The sequence below is a fragment of the Salvia hispanica genome, chromosome 6, assembly GCF_029641045.1.
Source record: "Salvia hispanica isolate PSC_SH4W2 chromosome 6, Shi_PSC_v1, whole genome shotgun sequence".
In the NCBI taxonomy this organism is placed as follows: Eukaryota; Viridiplantae; Streptophyta; class Magnoliopsida; order Lamiales; family Lamiaceae; genus Salvia; species Salvia hispanica.
The window spans coordinates 45,168,233-45,191,777 of NC_142697.1; the positions used below are offsets into that span (position 1 = coordinate 45,168,233).

Here is a 23,545-nt window from a genome sequence, read left to right on the forward strand (position 1 = left end):
CAAATTCGTACTCCCTCTGTCCCAAAGTAGTTGGGGCATTTTTTTGGACACGAGATTTAAGAAATTGATACGTTATAGTTTAAAATAGAGATCATAAAGTAAGAGAGATAAAGAGAGAGTAAAGTACGAGAGAAGATAATTTTTTTGCCAAAAAATAAAATTACTCAACTAACTTGGTATGAAGGAAGTATAAGATTTGAAAATAAGTAAAATATTAATCATAAAATTGGTCCAATTTTATTTTTCATGTGCAGCAATTTTCAGGATAAGAAATAAATTAGTTTGAAGCACAGCCTCTATCTTCCTCTCTATATAAATAAATGAAACTAGCAGAATATTTGCATGGGATAAGGAGAAAAATTATACTACTATCATAATCAGCCCATGGAAAAAATAAACAAAAATAGTAAAAAAAATATACATTTGTACACTTATCACGTGAAACTAGGCGTAGATTGGATTATATGTCTAGAGATCTGCGTTTAGTCCCGATGAAATAAGAGAATCGGATTCCTTCGATAAAAGTGATTGTGTTATCAGCTAGATGTGAATCACGTGAATGTGATATGAGATGTTATCCGTTACTAGTAACTTTCTATGCTAACTCATCATTATCAACATAAACTTAATCGATATTTTAATACACTTAGACATTTTAATGTGATCGTGTAACATTTTTAATACATTGCGTTGATGAGTCAACAAGTTAGTAATTTAAGAAAAGTTAGCATTGTAATGCACCCCAATGTAATATACTACGAGTTATTTCTAATTCGATTTTAGAAAATAATTAGTTAATTTTTTATCACTTAAATAATTATAATTAGTTTTTCTATGGAATAATATATTCACGCGAGAAGTTAGAATGCAGCTCGAAACCCGCAGATTTGAGTCGAATATCCCGCAGAAGATTAGGGTTAAAAATTTCGAAACCGGAATTCTAAGAGTTGGATTGATATGGCATAGTTTTCATCTTGTTTGCCATTTGCTAAATAATCTTATATTTGAATAATGATTTTGATCAAATAAATAACTACACAATATTAATATAAAATCAAAATAAACTCACCAATTTATATTTAACAAATTGAAAATTTTCAAGTTTACTATGATAAATATTCAGACGTCTAAAACATGCTTTAAAAGTTACCGAAATATATATTCCCTCGATCCGTCCACGAAAAATATTCTCACTTGTGGACGGCATAAATTTTAAAGAGAAATTGGTAAAGTAGAGATTGGAGAAAAAAGTAGGATAGAGAAAGAGAAAAAGTAAGAGAGAGAGAGAAGATAGATAAATTATAAGAGAAAGTTTCCATTTTTGAAATAGGACTATTTCTGTAGACCCTCCGAAATGCCAAAATGGGAATATTTTCCCTTGATATATTAGGAGTATTAATTTACTAATCTTAAAGTATGTTTTTTTCTTATCATGTCAAGTCATCATAGCCTATTGTTGCACATTAAATCATTTAACAACTCTAGTTTATCAATGTCATATTTTTAATTTTAATATTAGTAGCATTTGTTTATGTTTGAGTATTCTCCCAATTAAATGATCCACATTTTACAAATATGAGTACCTTTCCACTGTGACATTATACATTAAAAACATATGCAACCTGCCTTGAAAATTTGCTGATGATGGGTGATGCGCTTAGCATTCTTATAATGATAATAGCACTAGAATCTTCATTTAGTATTGCACATATTTTGAATAGTTACACAAATAGACTCAACTTCCAGTTCTGTGTGGATTTATGTCGAACAGTTGTAGTGCCTCCTACATTTGGTTCTATAAAATATTTACTCAACGATCGGAATTCTCTCCAAGAAGATAGAATCGGTGAAAAAAAGAGCAGTTTGTGAAGTTGCGAGAGAAAGAATATAATAGAAGGATTCTTATCATTACTTAAATGAATTAAGATAACAAGATTCCTATTTATATCAACTAAGGACCCTAGGGTTGATTCTGACTCTCTTCTGCATATCGGGAAAGAACCAACAAAGAAAACCCGACATGGAGCTTATAAGTACGCTCGACTCTCTATTCCTACTACATTCAATCAATGAACTGATCTAAACAATAAGTAGCTAATCTTTGAAACGGGCTGGACGTCTTCTTATGATGTCGTTGTCACAGTCCATCCGTTGGACTAATGCCCTGGGAGTCGTAAATGGGGATTATGTTGGGATATGGATCTCCAACCCGAACTTTCCTTGTTATTGTACATTTCGTGTAGTAATGTAGAATTGATAATACTCAACGACCGCAGAGACGGGGAGACCTTATGCAGGAGGCGGTGCGGAAGCTTCTTCAAAGTCCGACACCAATTTACAGTCAAGTTTGTGAGACATGGCATGACGGAGATGGCCTCAGATTCTTCTTCTTCCTCCGTTAAGTCCTCCCAATCCTCCCATTTGTAGCAGGAAAAAATTGATAGCTCCCTGAGTTTAGGAAATGCAACAAAATCATCATCAGATGAAGATTCTATTCCTAAAAACTCCCTTCCAACCATCTTCAATTGGTTCATCTCATCCAACGTAAGTATTTCCAAGTCAGGTAGTTTCCACATAGCCGGAAGCGTGGAGCCTCCGTAGCCACTGATTCTCAGTTCCTTCAAGTTGTGATGGGGCACGAGAGCTTCTATCAACTCCATCCACAATGAAGATGATGATGATGACTGCTCCTTTTCATCCATCCGACTGTAGAACCTTATCTTGAGACTTTCGAGTTTTTCAAAGAGTGTCTTTAACTCTGCTTCTCGAGCATCCTCAACCAACTCCACCATTTCGCTCTTACTACTAAAGAAGAATTCCAAACTTAGAATTCTAGATCTAGTAAGACGATGGAATATTTTTTTCAGAAATCCCAACTTGTTGGAAGCACTTCCTACTCTGAAATGACTCAGTCGCAGTGTATGAAGATTACTTAACTCGCCTATTGCTTCAGGCAAATATCCGACAAAAGTGGATTCGATATTCAAGGTTCGCAGTTCAACCAAACTACAAATGCTCTCTGGTAACTTCAGTAAACAACTATTCCCACTTAAGTCAAGTAGTCTTAACTGAACCAAATTCCCAATTTTTTCGTGAATCTCTAGCACATCGCAGCGTGCTAGGGAAAGAGTTTGCAATTCAACCAAACTACAAATTCTCTCGGGTAACTCCTTCAATTGTCCATTCCCATTTAAGCTAAGTCGTCTCAAATGAACCAAATTCCCAATATCTCGTGGAATCTCTGTTAGGCAGCAATATGATAAGATAAGAGTTTGCAAGAAATAAAGCTTACATATGATTTCGAACTCATCCTTTGGTATTCTAGTACAATGATCTAAATCCAACCATTTCAAGTGAATCAATTTTTCCATGCCCTGTGGAAGAGAACCACTGAAACCCCATGTAGTTCTTATGACCCTAACACTAGTCACGCAATCACAATGTTCAAGAGGACTTTCCTTGTCCCAAAATAAGCAACGGTACTCTCGAGCTTGAGAAACTACAAGAGGATCGCAAACTTGGCAACTCATCTTTCTCGCATCTGCAACCTCATTATTCTGCCTAAGAAATAGAGCAAAATCATGAACTATATCATGCATTTTACATGATTCTATCTGCTCCCCAAACTCACTTTTCTCAATGTCTTGAAACAAAGAACGCATTGCTAAGTTGTTCAAGAACTCTCTCCCTTTTAGTTCCGCTCGACGATTTCCACTTACAGGCCCCAAATAACCTAATGCCATCCACTCTTCTATCAAGGCCTCCGCATGAAATTTGTAATCTTTAGGATAGACAGCACAATATGAAAAACAACGCTTAAGAGATGGGGATAATTCATTGTAGCTTAAAACCAAATGAGGAAATAGATCTACACTCGCATTCTCCAATTCCCATATTTCACTCTTGTCTACATCTTCCCACTCTTCCAAACTAGTCTTGAGCTGCAAAAGTCTTCCCAAAACATTAGCAGCAAGAGGCAGTCCCTTGCACTTACTAGCTATTTTCTTCCCAACTTTCTCCAATACTCCACATTCCTCCTCACTCCTTCCTGAAAGTGATATCCGACGCATTAATAACCAACACTCGTCCTCAGTGAGCTGTTCTGGTCGATAGATATCGTCGTCTAAGGTATCCATCATCTTAGCTACCGTTGCTTTTCTTGTTGTCACTAGAATCTTACTGCCTGCTGCACCATCTCTAAGATTGATTTTCAGGGGTTCCCATTCGTCGTATCTATCTGTCCAAACATCATCAAGGACTAGAAGAAATCTCTTTCCTGAAATACAATCTCTAAGTTTTTCTAGTACCGTTCCTAATTGGTTGACATTTGTCGGCATACTCACTTTCGTTACACTCTCGACAATCCCTCTCGCAACCTCAGCCACATCAAACGGATCAGAAACACATACCCAAATTCTTATATCGAAAACATCCTTCACCAACGGAGTATCGTTATAAACAAGTTGGGCAAGAGTCGTCTTCCCAAGTCCCCCCATCCCAACTATACACAGAATTTGGGTATGTTTGGAACCCTCAAGCATCAGTTTACTCACTATCAACTTCTTATTCCTCTCTATGTCCCCACCCTCAATTTTTTCTACTTCAATCGAAGATGTCGATTGAATTTTCCAATGATTAGACACATGATCAGTTGCAGGAAGAGAGACGACAAATCCAAAGTCATCTTTCTCCTTTAAGATCTGATCAAGTGTGGCTTTCAAATTTTCTATTTTCTTGGCAGTATCACGACGAATAGTAACTTTCTTGAAACTTAAACACGAAGATGGGGTGAAGGAGCAGCATACCATTTTCTTAGGCTCGGGCTCAGGCTCAGCAGAAGCTTCCATCTTATGTTTGAGAAGAGTGTAGTTCCATTCATCCAAAAGATCGTTCATCTCATAAGCCGTAGCTTCGAGCTTCTTCAACCAACTTTTGACGCTTTGATCATTCACGCCTTTCCTTTCCGCATCATCCAACACATTTCTGATCGTCTTGAGCTTATCGGAAAGATTGAGAAGCTCCTTCTCCACGCCTCTCACCAAATTGATTTCGTACCGAATTTGATCTTCTATGATAGCTGCAAACCTCTCCACCACTACTGAAATCACAGCATCCGCCATTTTTTCACCTGAATTTGGAAGTGTATTTTTGTTTTTCGTTATATTTTCTTCTCTTGAATACACAATCCATTATCTCGATTTCCACCTTTAATACTATTATTGATTCCATGCTTTCTTTTGGAAAGTGAAGATAACGTTATTCCATTGTTGTTTGTGTGTGGGGCTAACATATTCTTTTCTTGTAAAGATAAAGTTATAGTCAGCTTTAAATCCTAGAGCATATTTTAAAGCATTCTTTTTTGAATAGATAACGTTATAGTTAGCTTCATATCCAAGACCATATTTTGGAACCTACTAGATTTTCCATTTGTGTGAGCATAGAAAATATTACTACTATGCATATTAAATTTGAAATTAGATTTTTGTTTCACACTTTTCTAAATAGTGGGGTTTATATCAGTTTTTGTGACTAAAAGCCACAATCTATTAGATAACTCTATTGTCCTTATCTGGTAAAATTAAAATCAGTTTTTTAAGATTATATCAAATAATATTGATTATATTTTTTCGTAAGTGAATTTATACTGTATAAAAAATATTAGACATATTAGATAAATTTGGAGTGCCTTCTAACTCCAGAAAGGGAGATCGAATTGTCGTGATCGGCTTTGAAGAAAGGCCCATAAAGATAGAGTAGGTTTGATGGTTAAAGCCCATTAGCCCATAGCCCATATGAGATAGATTGGGCTTTGAAGGAAGGCCCATAAAAATAGAGTTGGTTTGATGGTTAAAGCCCATATAAGATAGATTGGGCTTCTATGATAAAAGGTACTACTACAAGTCTACAACTAGCTTTTGGATGATTACAGATAAGCATTTATTGAGAGTAAAGTAATGTTTATTCATCTTATTTTTAAATGTATTACTGTAAGATAGTATATCGAGTATTAAATAAAAATTGATTAGTAAAGTTTACTCTCTCCGTCCCATAGAAATAGACCCTTTAGATTTGACACGAGTTTTAATGCATAATTTGGTAAAGTAAGAGAAAAGGAGAAAAAGTATTGAAATTGTGTAGTGGATTGTAGGGCAATAAATAATACTAAAATAAAAGAGTAAAATAAAAAAGAATGAGAAAAAGGTTGTCATAAATGGATATGAACTATTTGTATGAGACGGAGTAATTATAATTTAACTCAGCTCCGTCAACAGTATAGGCCATCTGTTCGATGCAACGTTTTGTTGGAAATAGAATATGAGAGTCTCAAGATTGTGGGAAAGAGTACCTTTGGGGTCTCAAGGGAATATATATAGTTATTATGGTAGAGTCTCAAGTTCATAAGTCCCTAGACACATTTACTTCTCTAGTGCTATAAATAGAGATGTACAATGTATCACAGAGAACAATTCAAACCAAATACAATGTAGTCGATATAGCTTTGAGTGTTTTTATTTTCCGCATTTTTACTTTTCAACATGGTATCAGAGCAGGTTCGATCCTCCGTATGGATCGATCTGTCTCTATAGCAAAAAAAAAAAAAAATCAATCAAATGAGGAGGGCAGCAAGAGGCTGAAATTCTACCCAACAGAATGTTCTTCACCAACAATCCTTTGTTAGTTTGTTAAAAATAAAAAAAAAATCACCAAAATTCAAGCCTTCTGTCCACCGAAGTAATTAATTTTTCAGCCACTCTCTACTCAACTTCAAAGCCACAGCATGAGCCAAGTCTCCCTCTTCAAAACAGAGAAGGCTGATTGAATGCAGACACCAACTCATTGCCAGCAGCAGCAAGCGGCGATAGAGCCGACGGAGAACTAGCAAGTAGGGGTCGATTGGTCGCCGGTTTGAGCATCGATCTGGAGGTGGAAGCGAGCAAGAGAGATCTAAGAGAGGAAGGCAAGAAGACTCCGAAAGTGAAGTCGTCGGACAGCCATAGCAGAGGAAAGAACCGATGCTGTCAAAAAGGCCGCAGAGTAGCAGCCCAACCAAGCATCTTTCACAATCTTATAAACACAAAAAATGGAAGAAGAGAATTCGATGAATCGTCCGGCGAGGGGGAGACGACAAACACTGCCAAACGATTCATCGTGCCTAGAAGAATGCCGAGAGAGAGCAGGACAGTGTGTACCACCGAAAGAAGAGCCGTGGCTGTCGAGAGCAGCCCAACCAAGAGATCAATGGTGCCAATAGAGCGGTGCCGCCCAGCCGCTGTCAAGAGAAGAAAACAGAGGAGGGGTCCTCGGTTTGTCCGGCCGAGGGGGAGAAGAAGCTCCAACCGATGAAGAAGCAGCTGGCCGAAGTTTACACACACCTACGAGTTGGCGGAGGAGCCGCCACAGACGGAGTAGAAGACTGCAGAGGAGCAGTTATGGAAGAGATGAGTCTCCACCTCCATAAGAGAAGAAAATACATAAGCAGTTATCCGGCAGAGGGGAAATGAAGTATCCTACCGGAGGAGAGGAAGTATCTGACCGAAAAACTCATCACCAAATTGAGTTGAGTCGAGAAAGTATACTGGTGTTGCCGTCCGGAAAAGAAGCAGACAGGAAAGACCCTAAAATGGAGTCCTTCATCTGATAGGGAGAATAGGGCAGCCTATGAGAGGCCTGGAAGATTGCCGGGAATAGAGCGGGATCGGCACCGGCACCAAGCAGATGCCGTCGAGAAATCTGCAGAGCCTAAGGTCGACGATAGAGCAGAGTGAGCCGACGGGATAGACAGAGGTCATCATGAAGAGCTCACGGTGTTCGGACGGTGGACCGGAGAGGTTGTTGCCTGCTGACGGGTTGAAGATTGAAATTTTTTGGAAAAGGGACGATGACCAGCCGAGAAGATAATGGTGAGAATCCGTGAAGAGGCCACTCTGAATGGCTAAACTGCTGAAGATGGCTCCTAATGGCACGAGCTAAAACTGCCGAAGATGGCTCCTAATGGCACGAGCTAAAACTGCCAAGATGGCTCCTAATGGCATGAGCTAAAACTACCAAAGATGGCTCCTATGGCATGAGCTAAAACTGCCGAAGATGGCTCCTAATGGCACGAGCTAAAACTGCCAAGATGGCTCCTATGGCATGAGCTAAAACTACCGAAGATGGCTCCTAATGGCACGAGCTAAAACTACTAAGATGACTCCTAATGGCATGAACTAAAACTGCCAAGATGGCTCCTATGGCATGAGCTAAAACTGCCGAAGATGGCTCCTAATGGCACGAGCTAAAACTGCCAAGATGGCTCCTAATGGCATGAGCTAAAACTGCCAAAGATGGCTCTAGACACGAGCTAAACTGTCATCAGAAAAATTGAAGCACTCTAAATACGAGTATAAACTATTTATCAAAGTGAAGATCGTGCAAATTAAGTGTCGAAAAACTCGATATTCAACTTGAGGGGGAGTGTTGGAAATAGAATATGAGAATCTCAAAATTGTGGGAAAGAGTACCTTTGGGGTCTCGAGGGAATATATAGTTATTATGGTAGAGTCTCAAGTTCATAAGTCCCTAGACACATTTACTTCTCTAGTCCTATAAATAGAGATATACAATGTATCACAAAGAACAATTCAAACCAAATACAATGTAGTCGATATAGCTTTGAGTGTTTTTATTTTCCGTATTTTTACTTTTCAACACGTTTGGCACACTATTTGCTCGTGAAAAGGCCTCAAATATAATACATCTTTAGATAGTGAGTTGGAATTAAGAAATAGTGGAACAAGTAGATAGGTTGGTTAATTGAAAAGACACAGCAATACTTGATTGAAATCAAAAGGAAATCGTACATGAAAATCCAGAAATTCAAAGCACAACAACAACAGGGAAAAAGCAAAGCAAATCCTGGGACAGAAAAGGAAAAGGAGCTAGCCAGGATTTGAGTTTATTGGCGCAAAGCAAAAATAAAAAGTTGAAAGAAGGTGGTTTAATTGGGGAGCTTGAGCGTGCGGCCTTGATCGATCTTGAAATCGAAGTTGTAACAATTGACGCCAGTGTAGGAACCGTCGTCCTTTCGGATACGGGTGATGCTGCCGTCGTAGGAACTCTTGTCTTGCTGAGTGTAAGAAAAAGGCACGGTGCAGGTGCCCTTGGTCCCAATGTAGCTAACCACAACAGCACTCTTAGCGGGCACAACGACGGACGTGGAAGCGGTAACGGAGGTTGTAATCGTGGAGGTGTTGCTCCACTCAAGCGACCCGGTTACGTCCACAGAGACGGTGATGGAGCCCTTGGCGATGAAGGGTATGCTGCCTTCGACGGTGGAGCTGACGCCCGCAGTGACAGACGTGCTGCGGGTGAAAGTGTAAGACTTCTCGTCCTGGTACGTGATCTCCACCGCCATCACAGCCTCCTCGGATGTGTTGTTGGTAACCACGGACTCGCCTGCCAGGTAAGGCTGTTCGCCGGATATTCTCCCGAAATCCAGGTCGTAGTCGAGGTTGTAGATCGATCTCTCCAGAACGAGCTCCTGCACCGTGAACCTTGCCGTGTTTGGAATAGTCCCGACGTTGGCGCGAAGGCAGTCAGTGAGGCCGTCGCCGCTCGCGCGGCTGCAGAAGAGCGTGGCCGCGGTGTTGAGAAGGGCGACGCCGCTTTCGCCGACTTTGACCGGCCTAAACCATTCGCCACGCTGCGTACTCCCTACGGTCGAAACCCAGTTAGGATTGGCGAACCACCGAGAACGATCCGGGAGGAATACTTTGTAATCCCCATTCGATAGAGGCTCGACACGGAACGCTGCGCTCTCAATGTTGGGATCGTCGGAGGAGAACTGGAGGTAGCGTTGGCCGTCTTTGAGGATTGTTTGGAGATATTTTCCGTTGTCTCCCTTGAAGGCAATATAGCCGTCGAGCGGGAGTTTAACTGTTGTCTCCCAGTCCACAAGGCGCAGCTTGTGTGGCGAGGAAGGAGGATTTCGGATGGAGAAGCGTAGCCCACTACCATCCTGTCTGACAAGGTAGCCCGTTTGGACGTGGGTGAGGTCGTAGAGGCCGGCTTGATCGGGGGAAGATGGCTGGAACAGGGTGCAGGAAGGGAGGGTGGTGTCTTCCACGGGGAAGGTGTTTCGAGCAACGAGGAGGCCGTCTTCATTCCGCCCCAAGTATTTGTTGGTTCGGGTGAAGCGGAGGTGGACGTAGTTTCGATTGATCAGGGCTGGCTCGACTTCTATCTTGGTGAAGGAGTTGAGCTCTAGATCTCCATCTAAAGATACAATGCCGTCTGCTTCACCCCTGTACATTGCCACTTCATAGTAATCTTCACGTCCACCTTCACTTGGATTTGGCAGCTTGATGAACCTTGGTAAGTTGGATGCCATGATCTCCAATCTGCACTTCCATCATATAAATACTTTTGAATTACTACTACTAGATTGAACACAAAAATAAAGGTGTTTAATGGTGGTATAAGTCGTAAATAAGTTGATGTATTCGGGTAATAAATTGGGATAACTTTTCAAAATGGAAAATGCACATATTTTTATAGGCCGGGGAGTATACATGTTGGAGGATAAAACAAAACTATATAGAAGAAATCAAGAATAGTGAAGACAAATAAAATTACCATATTACGGAATACTCATCTTAAATTCCTATATTTATGCACACTTAACTGTACCCAATATATGTACTCTACTATAATACTCCCTCCGTCCCACATAATTCGTTTCACTTTGACCGGACACGGATTTTAAGAAATGTAATGAAAAATGAGTTAGTGAAATGTGAGTCCTATTTATATATATTAGTTTTATAATAAAATGTGAGTTGAAATGAGTTAGTGGAGTATGGGGTTCACTACCAAAACTGGTAAAAGTGAAATGGGACAAATTATGTAGGATGGACCGAAATGAAAAAGTGGGACAAATTATGTAGGATGGACCGAAATGAAAAAGTGGAACAAATTATGTGGGACGGAGGGAGTATTACATTATGCACATTTTCTACAAACAAGGTGTTCAAAACCTCTAACTCAGGGAAATATAACAAACACCTTGCTCTCTCTTTCATCTGGAGTAGTATCTTTTATCTCTTAATTCATCCATGTTTAACATGGTATTATAGTATAATTGGGCTGAAACTAAGACTCACCCAACAGTATATCTAGCTTTATATTTGGGTCAATTCGATAGAGGGTTGATCCAACCAGACAGCAAAATAGTCCAACCCCTTGAAAGAGGTGTTGGCGAATGAAAACAAAAATACAATATCACGTATCGATGCAAGGAGAGAATTGAAATCACTATATAAGCTTAATAAGCCTCTCATCCTATCACCAATTGGTTTTAAGATGGAACCTTATGATTTTTTACCAATGCAAACATAAACTCATTACTTAGGATGATAGCAATAAAAACAACTACGAGATATATAGGACTTGCAAAAAAAAAAGGCGAGGAGAGAAGATTACCTAAATTGATAAGTAGAAAGGCTAAAGCTTTAATTTTGAATCAAACTTGTTTGTGTGGTTCTTTGTGGAAATGTATCCCTCTATTTATAGATGAAGTTTAGCATGTCTGCATCTTCTATGCTCCGTAGTTATAGCCGTTTAACCAATAAATTAATTAATTTGGCACATGGTTCATCTCTTTTTAATTATTATCTCACCAAATACTATATATGCTTCAGCCGTCCATATTTCTGGAACGATCCACCAATATTTTAATGTCCCAAGCATCGACATTTTCCCACAACTACGATATTAAAATGAAAAAAACCTATTTGATCTTACACAATAAGTGTGTTATCTTTTTATCCTGAACAATATGTGTTGATTCACATTTAATGGATTCGTCAAAAATAAACAGTCAACAACATTTTAACCTAGTTGTTGTGTTCAATATAAACCAAAATACAGTATATTGTTTAAGATCAAAAGCTAACACTTTTATGATGTGCCTTGCATTCAATGTGAATTCCATTTAACTGCAGAATGACATTATACTTTTGGATATCCTCATGCTATCCAAAAAGAGCAAATTTTATAGTACTTTCTATATCCGCCATTTAAAGACACGTTTTGACTTGGCATGGGAACTAAGAATTTATTTTACTTTAGAAAGGAAATGAGTGAAAAAAGTTAGTGGAGTGTGGGTTATATTTTATTGTATTACTCCCTCTGTCCGGCATTAGGAGCCCGGTTTACCATTTTAGTTTGTCCGCCATTAGGAGTCTCGGTTCACTTTTACTATAAATAGTAGGTACACCTCACTTTCCACTAACTCATTCCACTCACTTTTACTACAAATCGATGAAAATCCACCAAGTTTGATCAATTTTTGGTCTTATGCAGTTTCAAAAATAGCTGATTATAACATAACTTTGACAGCTGGGGCCAAAATATCTAGGGTCCTAGATATCTTCAATTTTTTTTATGTAAAGTATGTCTTCAGTAATTTTTCTTGCCTTATAAATCTCTCTTTGGACACTGGATCTGTTATTCTATTTAACCAATGATGAACTATACATAACAAATGAATACGCATAGATTTTTTTCGCTATGGGACAATTGTCAAAATTATGATATAATCGGCTATTTTTTAAAGTTACATGACACCAAATTTTGACATTTTTTTGGGAAATTTACCCTTGATTTTAGTCAGACTTCCGTGGAACTTAAGGCCAAGTGATTTCTGCCATTTCAAGACACGTTTTTACTATGCATGAGAACTAAGAAATTATTTTACCTTTGAAAGGAAATGAGTGAAAGAAATTCGTAGAATGTGGTTTCTGTTTTGTCATATTAATTACTATTAAAATGTGAATAAAATAGTTAATTTAGCATATGATCCACTTACTAAAAATGGAGAAAAAGTAAAAATGGCTTTAATACGTGGATAACCAAAAATGATGAAACATCTATTTTGGCTGACAATGGAAGTATATAAAGTTTGTAGCTTAGTAAGGTAGTTGATCTAGAGACCTTCTAATTTGGCACATAGTAAAACGTAATTTGCTCACATGACCTCGTGCACCACTGAGAAATATGATAATTTTATTCTTTTGTGATAGAATCGAAATGATAATATGAATCTAGAGATATGTGATTTGGGACAAATAAATTAGTTTCGCACATGGGCTCTTGTACCCATTCAATAGATTAGTATTTTTCAAATACTCCTATGTTGGAAAGAAATCTCCTACAATCAAAGAAGAAATATTAGTAAACGGTATAGTTCTCATTTATAGATTATTCTAATTCCTAAATTGTATAGTCTAGCTTATTCTAATTCCTAAATAATTTTCAGAAATAATACAATTGATACAAACAAACATAAGTAGTATTTTCGATCCTTTTATCAAAATAAAACAATGTCTTATTTTTATGTGTGTAAGAATGTTTCTCATTATGAGAATATATATCAAATTGGTTTTACAGTCATGTTATAAATATATTACAAAATACTTATTTAATTATTACAATAAGAGATAAGGAGAGAGTAATAAATTACTATAATAATCAGCCCGTGGAAAATATAAACAAAATATTTAACACGTGAAACTAGGCGTAATTAGTATTATATGTCTAGAGATCTGCCTAGCTAGGCTGTCATTAATAAGGAATCGGATTCCACTAATAAAATAATACTCCTTCAGTTTCTTCTTCAGTTGAAGCGCCGTTTCAGACCCCTAAGGGGCCGTGCCTATATGATTAATTAGTCGCTTCCTTTGCCACTTCTGCGTCTCAAGTCGAAGCGCCTTCTACTGCAGCTAGTTTGCGGAGAGGCACTAATTTTCTTTTTTATTCGTCCATGATTAATTGATATTCTTATTTTTACTATTTAGAACTCGCGTTCCAATTACTCATTTTACTCATATTTTATTAGTATTCTTATAAAAATAAGTACTTATAAAATAAGTACTCAGTAAAAATATAAACATTTAAAATAGCACGTGAACTAATGCATAATTGGTAAAGTAAGAGGGATGAGTAGCCTGCATAGGATTAGGGTTAGAAATTTCAAACTCTAAGTTCCATAGGCGGGATTGACAGCTTTACTCTGGGTCCAACTAGCCATTGCATTCTTGCAACTCTACCCCTCGGCCATATATTTACGAAATCAAAGCACTACTGTGGCACACTAGTTAAAATGACAACCTAGACAAGTAATAAGAGATACGAAATCAAAGCACTATTGTGGCACCATAGTTAAAATGACAACCTAGGGAAGCAATCTGCGATACATAGACAAACAATTCGGCATATGGTTCCAAGCAATATGTGATACGAAATCAAAGATAATCAAGCAATCTACGATAACATAGGCAAGCAAGCAAGCCAGTCGCATGGTAGGCTAAGATTGAATCTGCTCCTAAATCTAAGGGTTCACATTGTTGGTACATTGTCATTTTAAAAGTGGTTGTCATCTTAATACAATCACATGTGGGTATATATATTAGTGTTTATATATAGTGTGTCTATTATATATAGAATATGCATAAACTTTCCATATAATAAATTGTGTACATTTATATTTAGAGTGTTTCCATATTTTATATATCTAGTTGGAATTGAGTTATATATATTTTCATTTGTCAAAAGTTTATGGGCGTGACATACCACATAGGATTGCCACTTTGATAATTCTTGACTAGGGAATTTTTCTCCAAGACAACATCTCTTAAAATCTTGTATCACTATCCAAGTGTGTTATCTATTATGAGATGGAGGGAGTATTAGTTTACCTTATTTTTTTTCATAGTTTATTGATTTTCCATATTTTTTTCATAGGATATTATTAAATTTAATTTACTATATTTTGGTAGGATATTATTGTATCCCCACGTATTATAAATATGTGTGAAGACCATATATAGAATCAAGAAATGCAATTAATCTTTTATCTTTCACGTCTTTTCACGCAAAAACCATAGTCAGAAAACTCTCTCGCTTGATCTACAGGCAACGTTCTGGCGACGTGCAACCCCTTGATTGACGATCTATGGACGCCGATTAACCTTGATAACCCTGTATTAAAATGCTAAACATCAGACGTCATTCTAGCAAGCTTTCCAAAGCAGGTTGCATGATTTTTTTCTAAAGTATAGTGTGAAAAGGTACTCATATTTATAAAATGTGGATCATTTTACATTTAATTGAGAGAATATATAGTTTAACTCAAACAGAATTAATACTAATATTAAAATTAAAAATATGACATTGAAAAAGAATTATGTTTGTTAAATCTTGAATTGTTAAATGATTTAACATGTAGTAATATGCTATGATGACTTGACATAAGAAGAAAAGAGAAAAGAGAAATTAGTACTAATTAAATACTAGTACTAGTTTAATTGGGATAGTAGTACTAGTTTAATTGGGAACGGGCCAAAGAGAAATTAGTGCCAATTAATGACTAATAGAGGAAATATTATTTTATCAATGGAATCCGATTCCCTAATTTATAACGGACTAGACGTAGAGATCTCTAGACATATAGTAATTTAAATTACGCCAGAGTTTCACGTGTTAAATAGATAAAAATCTCTGTTTGACTTTCTTGCTTTTTTCGTTTATTGTTTCCACGGGCTGATTATGATCCCAATTCTGCTAGTGTCAATTATATGTAGAGATTAAAGAGGGAGATAGAGGCTATACTTCAAATTAATTTATTTTTTACTTGATATAACTACTGCAGATGAAAAAAAAATACTACTAATATCTAACCAAATTATATGATTTAATATTTTATTTTCACATTTTAGTTATATTACTTTGTAGGATTTAGCCCGAGTTCATGATTTAAAAATAAATATTATCTCTTATTCAAGTAATATTTAAAAAGTAGTAGTTTTGTAATATATCTATATTAGGTTTGTTTGTATCAATTGTATTATTTCTGAGAATGATTTATAGGCCGCGAGATATACATCATCATACAGTTTAGGAATTAGAATAATCTATATATAAGATATCATATGTTAAAATGACAACACCTCTTAAAGTGACACTATGACACCATATATTCAGCAATATTATAAACGCTACACAGCAATCTATAGATTGTTGTATAGCATGTTGGATATTGTTGGCCAAGAAAAATTATTGTATACAGTGTTGCATATTGTTGGCCGAGTATTTTACCTTTTTTGCCACTTATTATTCGTCCACGTGTACAAATAATTGGCTAGAAATAGTCATATGGTGTTATTTTAAGAAGTGGTGGCACCCAAACACTCCTCATATGTCATATACTAATATTTCTTCCTTGATTGTAGGAGATCTTATTTTCAACATATTTGAAAAATACTAGTAGTAGTTTATTGAATGGGTACAACAGCCCATGTGCGAAACTAATTTATCTGTGCCAAAACACACGTATCTCTAGATTAACATTATCATTTCTCATTGACTCTATCACAAAAGAATCAAATTATCAAATTTCTCAATGGTGCAAGAGGTCATGTGCGAAAATTACGTTATAGATACAGTTCTCTAGATCAACTACCTTACTATATATATCAAACTTTATCTACTTGCTTCGTCAGCCAAAAACATGTTTTGTCAATTTTGGATGCCCCACGTACGTATTAAAGTGATTTTTGTTTTTCTCCAATTTTAGTAAGTGGATGATGTGCTCAACTAGGTTATTACACTGCAGAATTTTAATAATGGGGTCCAAAAACAGTTTTAAAAATAAAATTAAAAAATACGTATAAATTAATCACAATGTATAAATATAAAAGTTAAAATATAATCATATCATAACACTTCTCTCTTCTATTCTTCATCTTTCTTCATCTTCTGGAATCGCACATAATAGTTTTATCAGTAACATTAACAAATTCATCCTTTTCAATATATGTAAGCAATCATGAAACAATTGATTTCTCATACTGTATTACATAGAGAATTCTTGATGAATTTCGTTGCTGAAAAAGCCCTTTCCACCGAGGCAATGGCCACTGGCAAGATCAATGATAGCTTGACTAACAAATAAACCAATGAAAATATTTCATGCTTTCTTGTATAAGCCATCTTCTTAGTAAGACAACTGATCCCTGATCCTTGTGAAATTTTCTCACTTTATCTCTGCCAATTATTAGTCACAATTTCTTTCACTTTTAATTATATATACATAAAAAAAATTATAGTAAAAGCAATCAATATCAAAATAATATATTGAGAAAAATTCTTTGTTCAAGAATAAAAATGTTTTAAGCAAGAAGGAGAACTAGAGAGAAAGAAGTAGAATACTGCGCACAACAAGTGAAGGAGTAGATTGTGCAGAATCTGCCGATTAATGGTGAAGGTTAACCCTAATTAAATATTGAGTATATAATAATTGATTTAATTTTAATATGAAATACTAAAATACCCTTGATTTTACAAAATTATTGGGGGTTCCATGGAAACCCATGACCCTTCACAAGTCCGCCACGACTCACAATTTTCTATAAATTAATATTAAAAAAAAAACCTACATTTCACTAATTATTTTCACTCATTTTCTTTCTAAAGTAAAATAATTTTCTCAGTTCCCGTGTGGAGTTAAAATGTGTCTTTAAATGGCGGACATAAAAAGTACTATAAAATTTGCTCTTTGATCATGAGGATATCCAAGAACAGGATATCACTTGACCGTAAGTCCCATGGAAGTCTAACTAAAATCAAGGGTAAATTGCCGAAAACAATGTCAAATCTGGTCAGTCCTACAACTTTTAGAAATAGCTGATTATATTATAATTTTGACATTTTTTTCAATTGTTCCATAGCAAAAAAATCTATGCTTCTTCATTTGTTATTGTATAGTCCATCTTTGTGTAAATTTTCTAACAGAGCCAGTGTCTAAAGATAGACTCCCATGGCAAGAAAAATTACTTAAGACAAACCATACATAAAAAATTGAAGATATGTAGAACCCCAGACGTTTTGGCCGTAGTGGTCAAAGTTATGTTATAAATAAGGGTGCGGAATTGACGATAAATTGATCAAATCTTGGTGGATTTTTTCACCAATTTGTCTCAAAATCAAAACCTAGCAATTAGTTAGCCGGTTTATTTCATCTGTATATTTATATCGTATTCCATCCTCCATGAATAATTCGTATTAAAACATGATAAATTGATAATTATAATACAGTGAGAAATAAATATAATATACAAAGTGGATACAAAATGTCATACTGCTTGCAGTTAAATGGAACTCACACTGAATGATATCCTACGCATTTGAAAAGTGTCAACTTTTGATCCTAAACAATATATTTTGGTTTATATTTAACACATCAATTAGGTGAAAATACATTTAACTGATATTTTTGACGAATCCGTTAAATATGAACCAAAACATATTGTTCATTATCAAAACGTAACACACTTATGTGTAAGACTAAATAGGGAGTATTTTCTTTGATAATGTAGTTATGGGAAAATGTCGATGCTTGTGACATTAAAAATAGATGAACCATGTGCCAACTGCCAAATTAATTAATTTATTTGGTTAAACGGATATAACTATTTAAAAATGTTTTGATGTTGTAGTTGGCAGATCGTTCCCAAATATGGCCTGCTGAAGCATAAAATATTTGGTGAGCTAATAATTAAAAAAGAGATGAACCATGTGCCAAAATTAAACTATGGACTCTAGAAGATGTAAACATGCTAAACTTTATCTATAAATAGAGTGGATGCATTTCCACAAAGAACCACACAAACAAGTTTGACTCAAAATTAAAGCTTTAGCCTTTCTACTCATCAATTTAGGTTCTCTTCTCTTCTCGTCTTTTAATATTTTTTTTTTTTGCAAGTCCCATACATCTCATTATTGTTTTTATTGATATTATCCTCTAAGTAATGAGTTTATGTATTTCCAAATGAAAACCAATTGGTAATAGGATGAGAGGCTTATTACACTCATATAGTGGTTTCAATTCTCCGCTTACATTGTTATGTGATATTGTTATAGTAGTTATATTTGTTTTCATTTGCCAACCCCTCTCTCAAACCTTTCAAGGTGAACCTTGGAGGGGTTGGACTATTTTTCTGATCGAATTGACTCAAATTCAAAGTCAGATATATATACTACTATGATACCATGATATATATAGTGTTGGGTTTATTTATGTGAATCTAGTAGTAGTTGATCATTTTACCCGGCCACATGATATATGCATTTCTGACTTGAACGTTGTTGTATTGTATTTGGTGACTAATTAATACTCCTATATGAGCAGGTTTGAGATCATGGCATCCAACTTACCAAGGTTCATCAAGCTGACCTATGATCAAAGTCAAGGTGATTATTACTTTTATATGGCAATGTACAGGGGTGAAGCAGATGGTGTGGTATCCATCGATGGAGATCTTGAGCTGAACTCATTCACGAAGATAGAAGTGGAGCCAGCCCTGATCAATCGAAACTACGTCCACCTACGCTACACCCGGACCAACAAATACTTGGGCCGGAATGAAGACGGTGTCCTCGTTGCTCGAAACAGCTTGCCCGTGGAAGACACCACGAACCCATCGTGCACCTTGTTCGAGCCATCCACTCCCGATAAAGACGGCTTCTTCAACTTGACCCACGTCCAGACCGGACACCTTGTTAGAGTGGAAGCCGACCAGACACGCTTCGCCATCCGCAATCCTCCTTCTTCGCCCCTCATGATGCGCCTTGTGGACTGGGAGTCGATCGTTAAACTCCCGTCCGACGGCTTCATCGCCTTCAAGGGCGACAACGGAAAATATCTCCAGACAATCCTCAAGGACGGCCAGCACTACCTCCAGTTCTCCTCCAACGACGCCAACGTCCCGAGCGCTGCATTCCGCATCGACCCTCTGTCGAACGGGGAATTCAAGATCAAACTTCCTAATAACAATTCTAATCGTTGGGCCCCCCGCCCGAACTGGGTGCGGATTATAGAGAGCACGGGACCCGGGGAGTGGTTCAAGCCGGTGAAAGTCGGCGACAGCAGCATCGCCCTCTTCAACACCGAAGCGAAGCTCTTCTGCAGCCGCGCGAGCGGCGACGGCCTCACGGACTGCCTCTCCGCCAACGTTGCCACTATCCCCAACACGGCGAGATTCACGGTGCAGGAGCTCATCCTGGAGAGATCGATCTACAACCTCGAGTACGACCTGGGGGCCGGGAGAATATCCGACGAGCAGCCTTACATTGCAGGCGAGTCCGTGGTAACTAACAACACATCCGAGGAGGCTGTGATGGCGGTGGAGATCACGTACCAGGACGAGAAGTCTTACACTTTCACCCGCAGCGCGTCTGTCACCGCAGGCGTCAGCTCCACCGTGGAAGGTAAGATACCCTTCATCGCCAAGGGCTCCATCACCGTCTCTGTGGACGTAACCGGGTCGCTTGAGTGGAGCAACACCTCCACGATTACAACCTCCGTTACCGCTTCCACGTCCGTCGTTGTGCCCGCTAAGAGTGCTGTTGTGGTTAGCTACATTGGGACCAAGGGCACCTGCACCGTGCCTTTTTCTTACACTCAGCAAGACAAGAGTTCCTACGACGGCAGCATCACCCGTACCCGAAAGGAAGACGGTTCCTACACTGGCGTCAATTGTTACAACTTCGATTTCGATATCGATGAAGGCCGCACGCTCAAGCTCCCCGATTAAACCACCTTCTTACAACTATTTATTTTTGCTTTGCGCCAATAAACTCAAATCCTGGCTACCTCCTTTTCGTTTTCTGTCCCAGGATTTGCTTTGCTTTTTCCCTATTGTTGTTGCTTTGAATTTCTGGATTTTCAATGCTGTGTCTTTTCAATTAACTAATATAGTAGTATTCTCTCTATCCCAGTTTAAGACTCACATTTAGAATCTACCACTATTTAGACATAAATTCATCACACTCAAATGCCATTATTTTCATAAAAATAAAACAAAACAAAATTCTAAACGTACAAAAAGTCAAAAGGATCCATCTTTCCACTACCTCACTTCATTTATTACACACTCCACCAATTTCTTAAAATTCGTGCCGTAACAAAATCTTAGTTTAATAAAGAGGGAGTATTTACCTTTATCAACCAACCTATGAGATACATGCTCTTCGACGCAGAATATATTTTATTTTAGGCCTTTTCACAAGCAAGTAGTGTGCCAAACGTTGCATCGAGCACATGTTTATTGTTGACGGAGCTGACTTATATTATTAATCAATTTTTATTTAATAAATCAATACCTTTTTCTTTCTTTATTTTAAATACTACTCCACTTATATACTGTACTACTTACATCTAGAGGTGTCAAGTGGGCCGGCCGGGCCGGGCCCGTCGAGGACCAGTGATATTTGGTCCCGGCTCGGCCCAGGCCCACGTCAGTAACGGGCTGGGCCGGGGCTGGGTTTTAGTTGACCTGAGCAGGCCCAGCTCAGCCCGAGTCCAGTTAGTAAGTGGGCCGGGCTGGGCTGGGCCGGGCCGGGCTGGGCTAGATATATAACTTTTAGAAAATGCATTAAAATCATGAAAATTATAATTGAAAATGGAATATTGGTAGGATAGAAGGAAATATGAAACGGCTAAATGATTAATTGAAACTAAGACCATAATTAGAGATGATCTTATTAATATACATATGTATATATACTATTCATGGGAATGATCAATTGCTAACTCATCATTTAATTGCTAACTACAACTAATTTAAGGCCACATGACTTTAAAAAATGTGTGGTCTACAATTTGTCACGTGTAATTTTTGTTTTTATTAATTAAATCGAAAAAGATAAAAAAAAAACGCCAAGTTTTGGATGAAAATGTCAATATAGTATTTCGAATATATCAACACAATGCTTTGAGAATGTCAACACAAATTTAGGATTGACATTGTATATGCTTTATATTGATATATTATCTTAGTTGCATTGACATTATTAACCTGTGTACGAAAAATACGAAAATTCTAGATTTTTTTTTTCAAATTTTGACGTCGGAACATATGCATGTAGTATATCGTTGGAATCCTTATAAAATTATCTTTAATTTGATATATGTTATATGAATTTAAAGTTTTGGGATTTCTTTTAAAAATTAGTTATAACTAACTTGACATTAATACCCCTATTGATATTTTTTGGAATTAATCCTATGTTTTATTGACGTTTTTTATTGACATTTCGTGGTTGATGATCTAGGCCTTTCATTTGAATATCTAATGGTTATTATTGAGTTGTAGTTAGCAATTAAGCATTGAGTTAGCAATATAACATTCCCCTACTATTCATATATTACATATATAGAACATTTAACTTAATTATCGCTATAATCATGGAACCAGAATATGAGAAGAATTGATACGCATGTACATATGCATCTCTATATTAATGCAAATATTTTTAGTTCTAGAATTCACTATTTTGTAAAGATAAATTAGTTAACGATCAATCACTATAATTATGGAGATGTTGATTATTTCTAGGAGTATGGATCGATCCACTATTTTTATTGAGAAAAAATTAGTTAACAACCAATCACTAAAATTAAGGAAATATTATTTTATAAAGAAAATTAATTAACAACTAGGCAATCACTAAAATAAAGGAAATATTATTTTATAAAGAAAAATTAATTAACAACTAATGACACGATCACAATTTCTAGGAATTATCTCCTTTATTTTAGCTATCACATTAGTCAATTAGTTCAAAATCCACATTATAATTATATACTTATATAGAGAATAACGAGAAGAAAATATATACTCCCTCCGTCCCACTTTAGGAGTCCCGATTTACTACTTTTAGGCATCCCATTTTAGGAGTCTCGGTTGGAATATTCCATTATTGATAATAGGCCCCACATTCCAATCACATTTTCCCACTCACATTTTATTATAAAACTAATATATAAAAGTAGGACTCACATTCCACTATCTTTTTTCACTAACTTTTCTTTATATTTCTTAATACCCGTGCCGAACTCAACCGGGACTCCTAAAGTGGAACGGAGGGAGTACTACATTAATATAGAAATTAATTTCGAATAGTATAGTGGGTGAGGATGAATTAATTATTTTGGTATATGGAGTAATTTGAAATATTTAAATTAATATGAAAAAGCTATGCATAAATTATTCATAAAATATACTATACTCTATTACTAATTTTATAAGAATATATACTGGGCCGGGCCTGGGCCGAGCTTCAAGTGGTCCTGGGCCCGGGCCAGTCCTAGGTTTGTAAAACAACCCAATTGGAGCCTGTTTGAAGTACTAAGCCTAGCCCAGGCCCGCTCTATTTCAGTAACGGATCGGGCCTGAGTCGGCCCACACCAAGCTTGGGCCGGGCTGGGCTAGGTCGATCCGGCCCACTTAACATCTCTACTTACATCACTATAATTTTGTAATAACTTTAAAAATAAGTTAAATAAACATTACTTTACTCTAAATAAATGCTGATCTGAAATCAACCAAAAGCTAGTAGTAGGGAGTACCTTTTATCATAGAAGTGGGCCTTCCTTCAAAGCCCAATCTATCTTATATGGGCTTTAACCATCAAACCAACTCTATCATTGTTATTTACAGTATGTATG

General features: G+C 36.8%; 3 protein-coding genes across 3 annotated transcripts; 1 reads left to right on the top strand and 2 right to left on the bottom strand.

The window, feature by feature from the left end:
• Nucleotides 1-1,888: 1,888 nt before the first annotated feature.
• On the bottom strand, nucleotides 1,889-5,192 carry LOC125208608 (putative disease resistance protein RGA1). The gene has a single exon (XM_048108259.2). The coding sequence runs from the start codon at nucleotides 5,118-5,120 to the stop codon at nucleotides 2,157-2,159; it is 2,964 nt and encodes a 987-aa protein (XP_047964216.2). The 5' UTR covers nucleotides 5,121-5,192; the 3' UTR covers nucleotides 1,889-2,156.
• A 3,636-nt stretch (nucleotides 5,193-8,828) lies between these two features.
• Nucleotides 8,829-11,523, bottom strand: LOC125204799 (uncharacterized). The gene is made up of 2 exons (XM_089059934.1): nucleotides 11,461-11,523; nucleotides 8,829-10,379 (listed from the first exon to the last, which is right to left on the bottom strand). The coding sequence occupies exon 2, from the start codon at nucleotides 10,367-10,369 to the stop codon at nucleotides 8,978-8,980; it is 1,392 nt and encodes a 463-aa protein (XP_088916060.1). The 5' UTR covers nucleotides 10,370-10,379; nucleotides 11,461-11,523; the 3' UTR covers nucleotides 8,829-8,977.
• Nucleotides 11,524-19,235: 7,712 nt separating this feature from the next.
• Nucleotides 19,236-20,630, top strand: LOC148923904 (uncharacterized). The gene has a single exon (XM_089061639.1). It carries the CDS (start codon nucleotides 19,236-19,238, stop codon nucleotides 20,628-20,630), a length of 1,395 nt encoding a protein of 464 aa, XP_088917765.1.
• The last annotated feature ends 2,915 nt before the right edge of the window (nucleotides 20,631-23,545 follow it).

Bases quoted from the DNA above. Each gene is read 5' to 3' on its own strand.
- LOC125208608 (XM_048108259.2), bottom strand. From the start codon at position 5,120: ATGGCGGATGCTGTGATTTCAGTAGTGGTGGAGAGGTTTGCAGCTATC.
- LOC125204799 (XM_089059934.1), bottom strand. From the start codon at position 10,369: ATGGCATCCAACTTACCAAGGTTCATCAAGCTGCCAAATCCAAGTGAA.
- LOC148923904 (XM_089061639.1), top strand. From the start codon at position 19,236: ATGGCATCCAACTTACCAAGGTTCATCAAGCTGACCTATGATCAAAGT.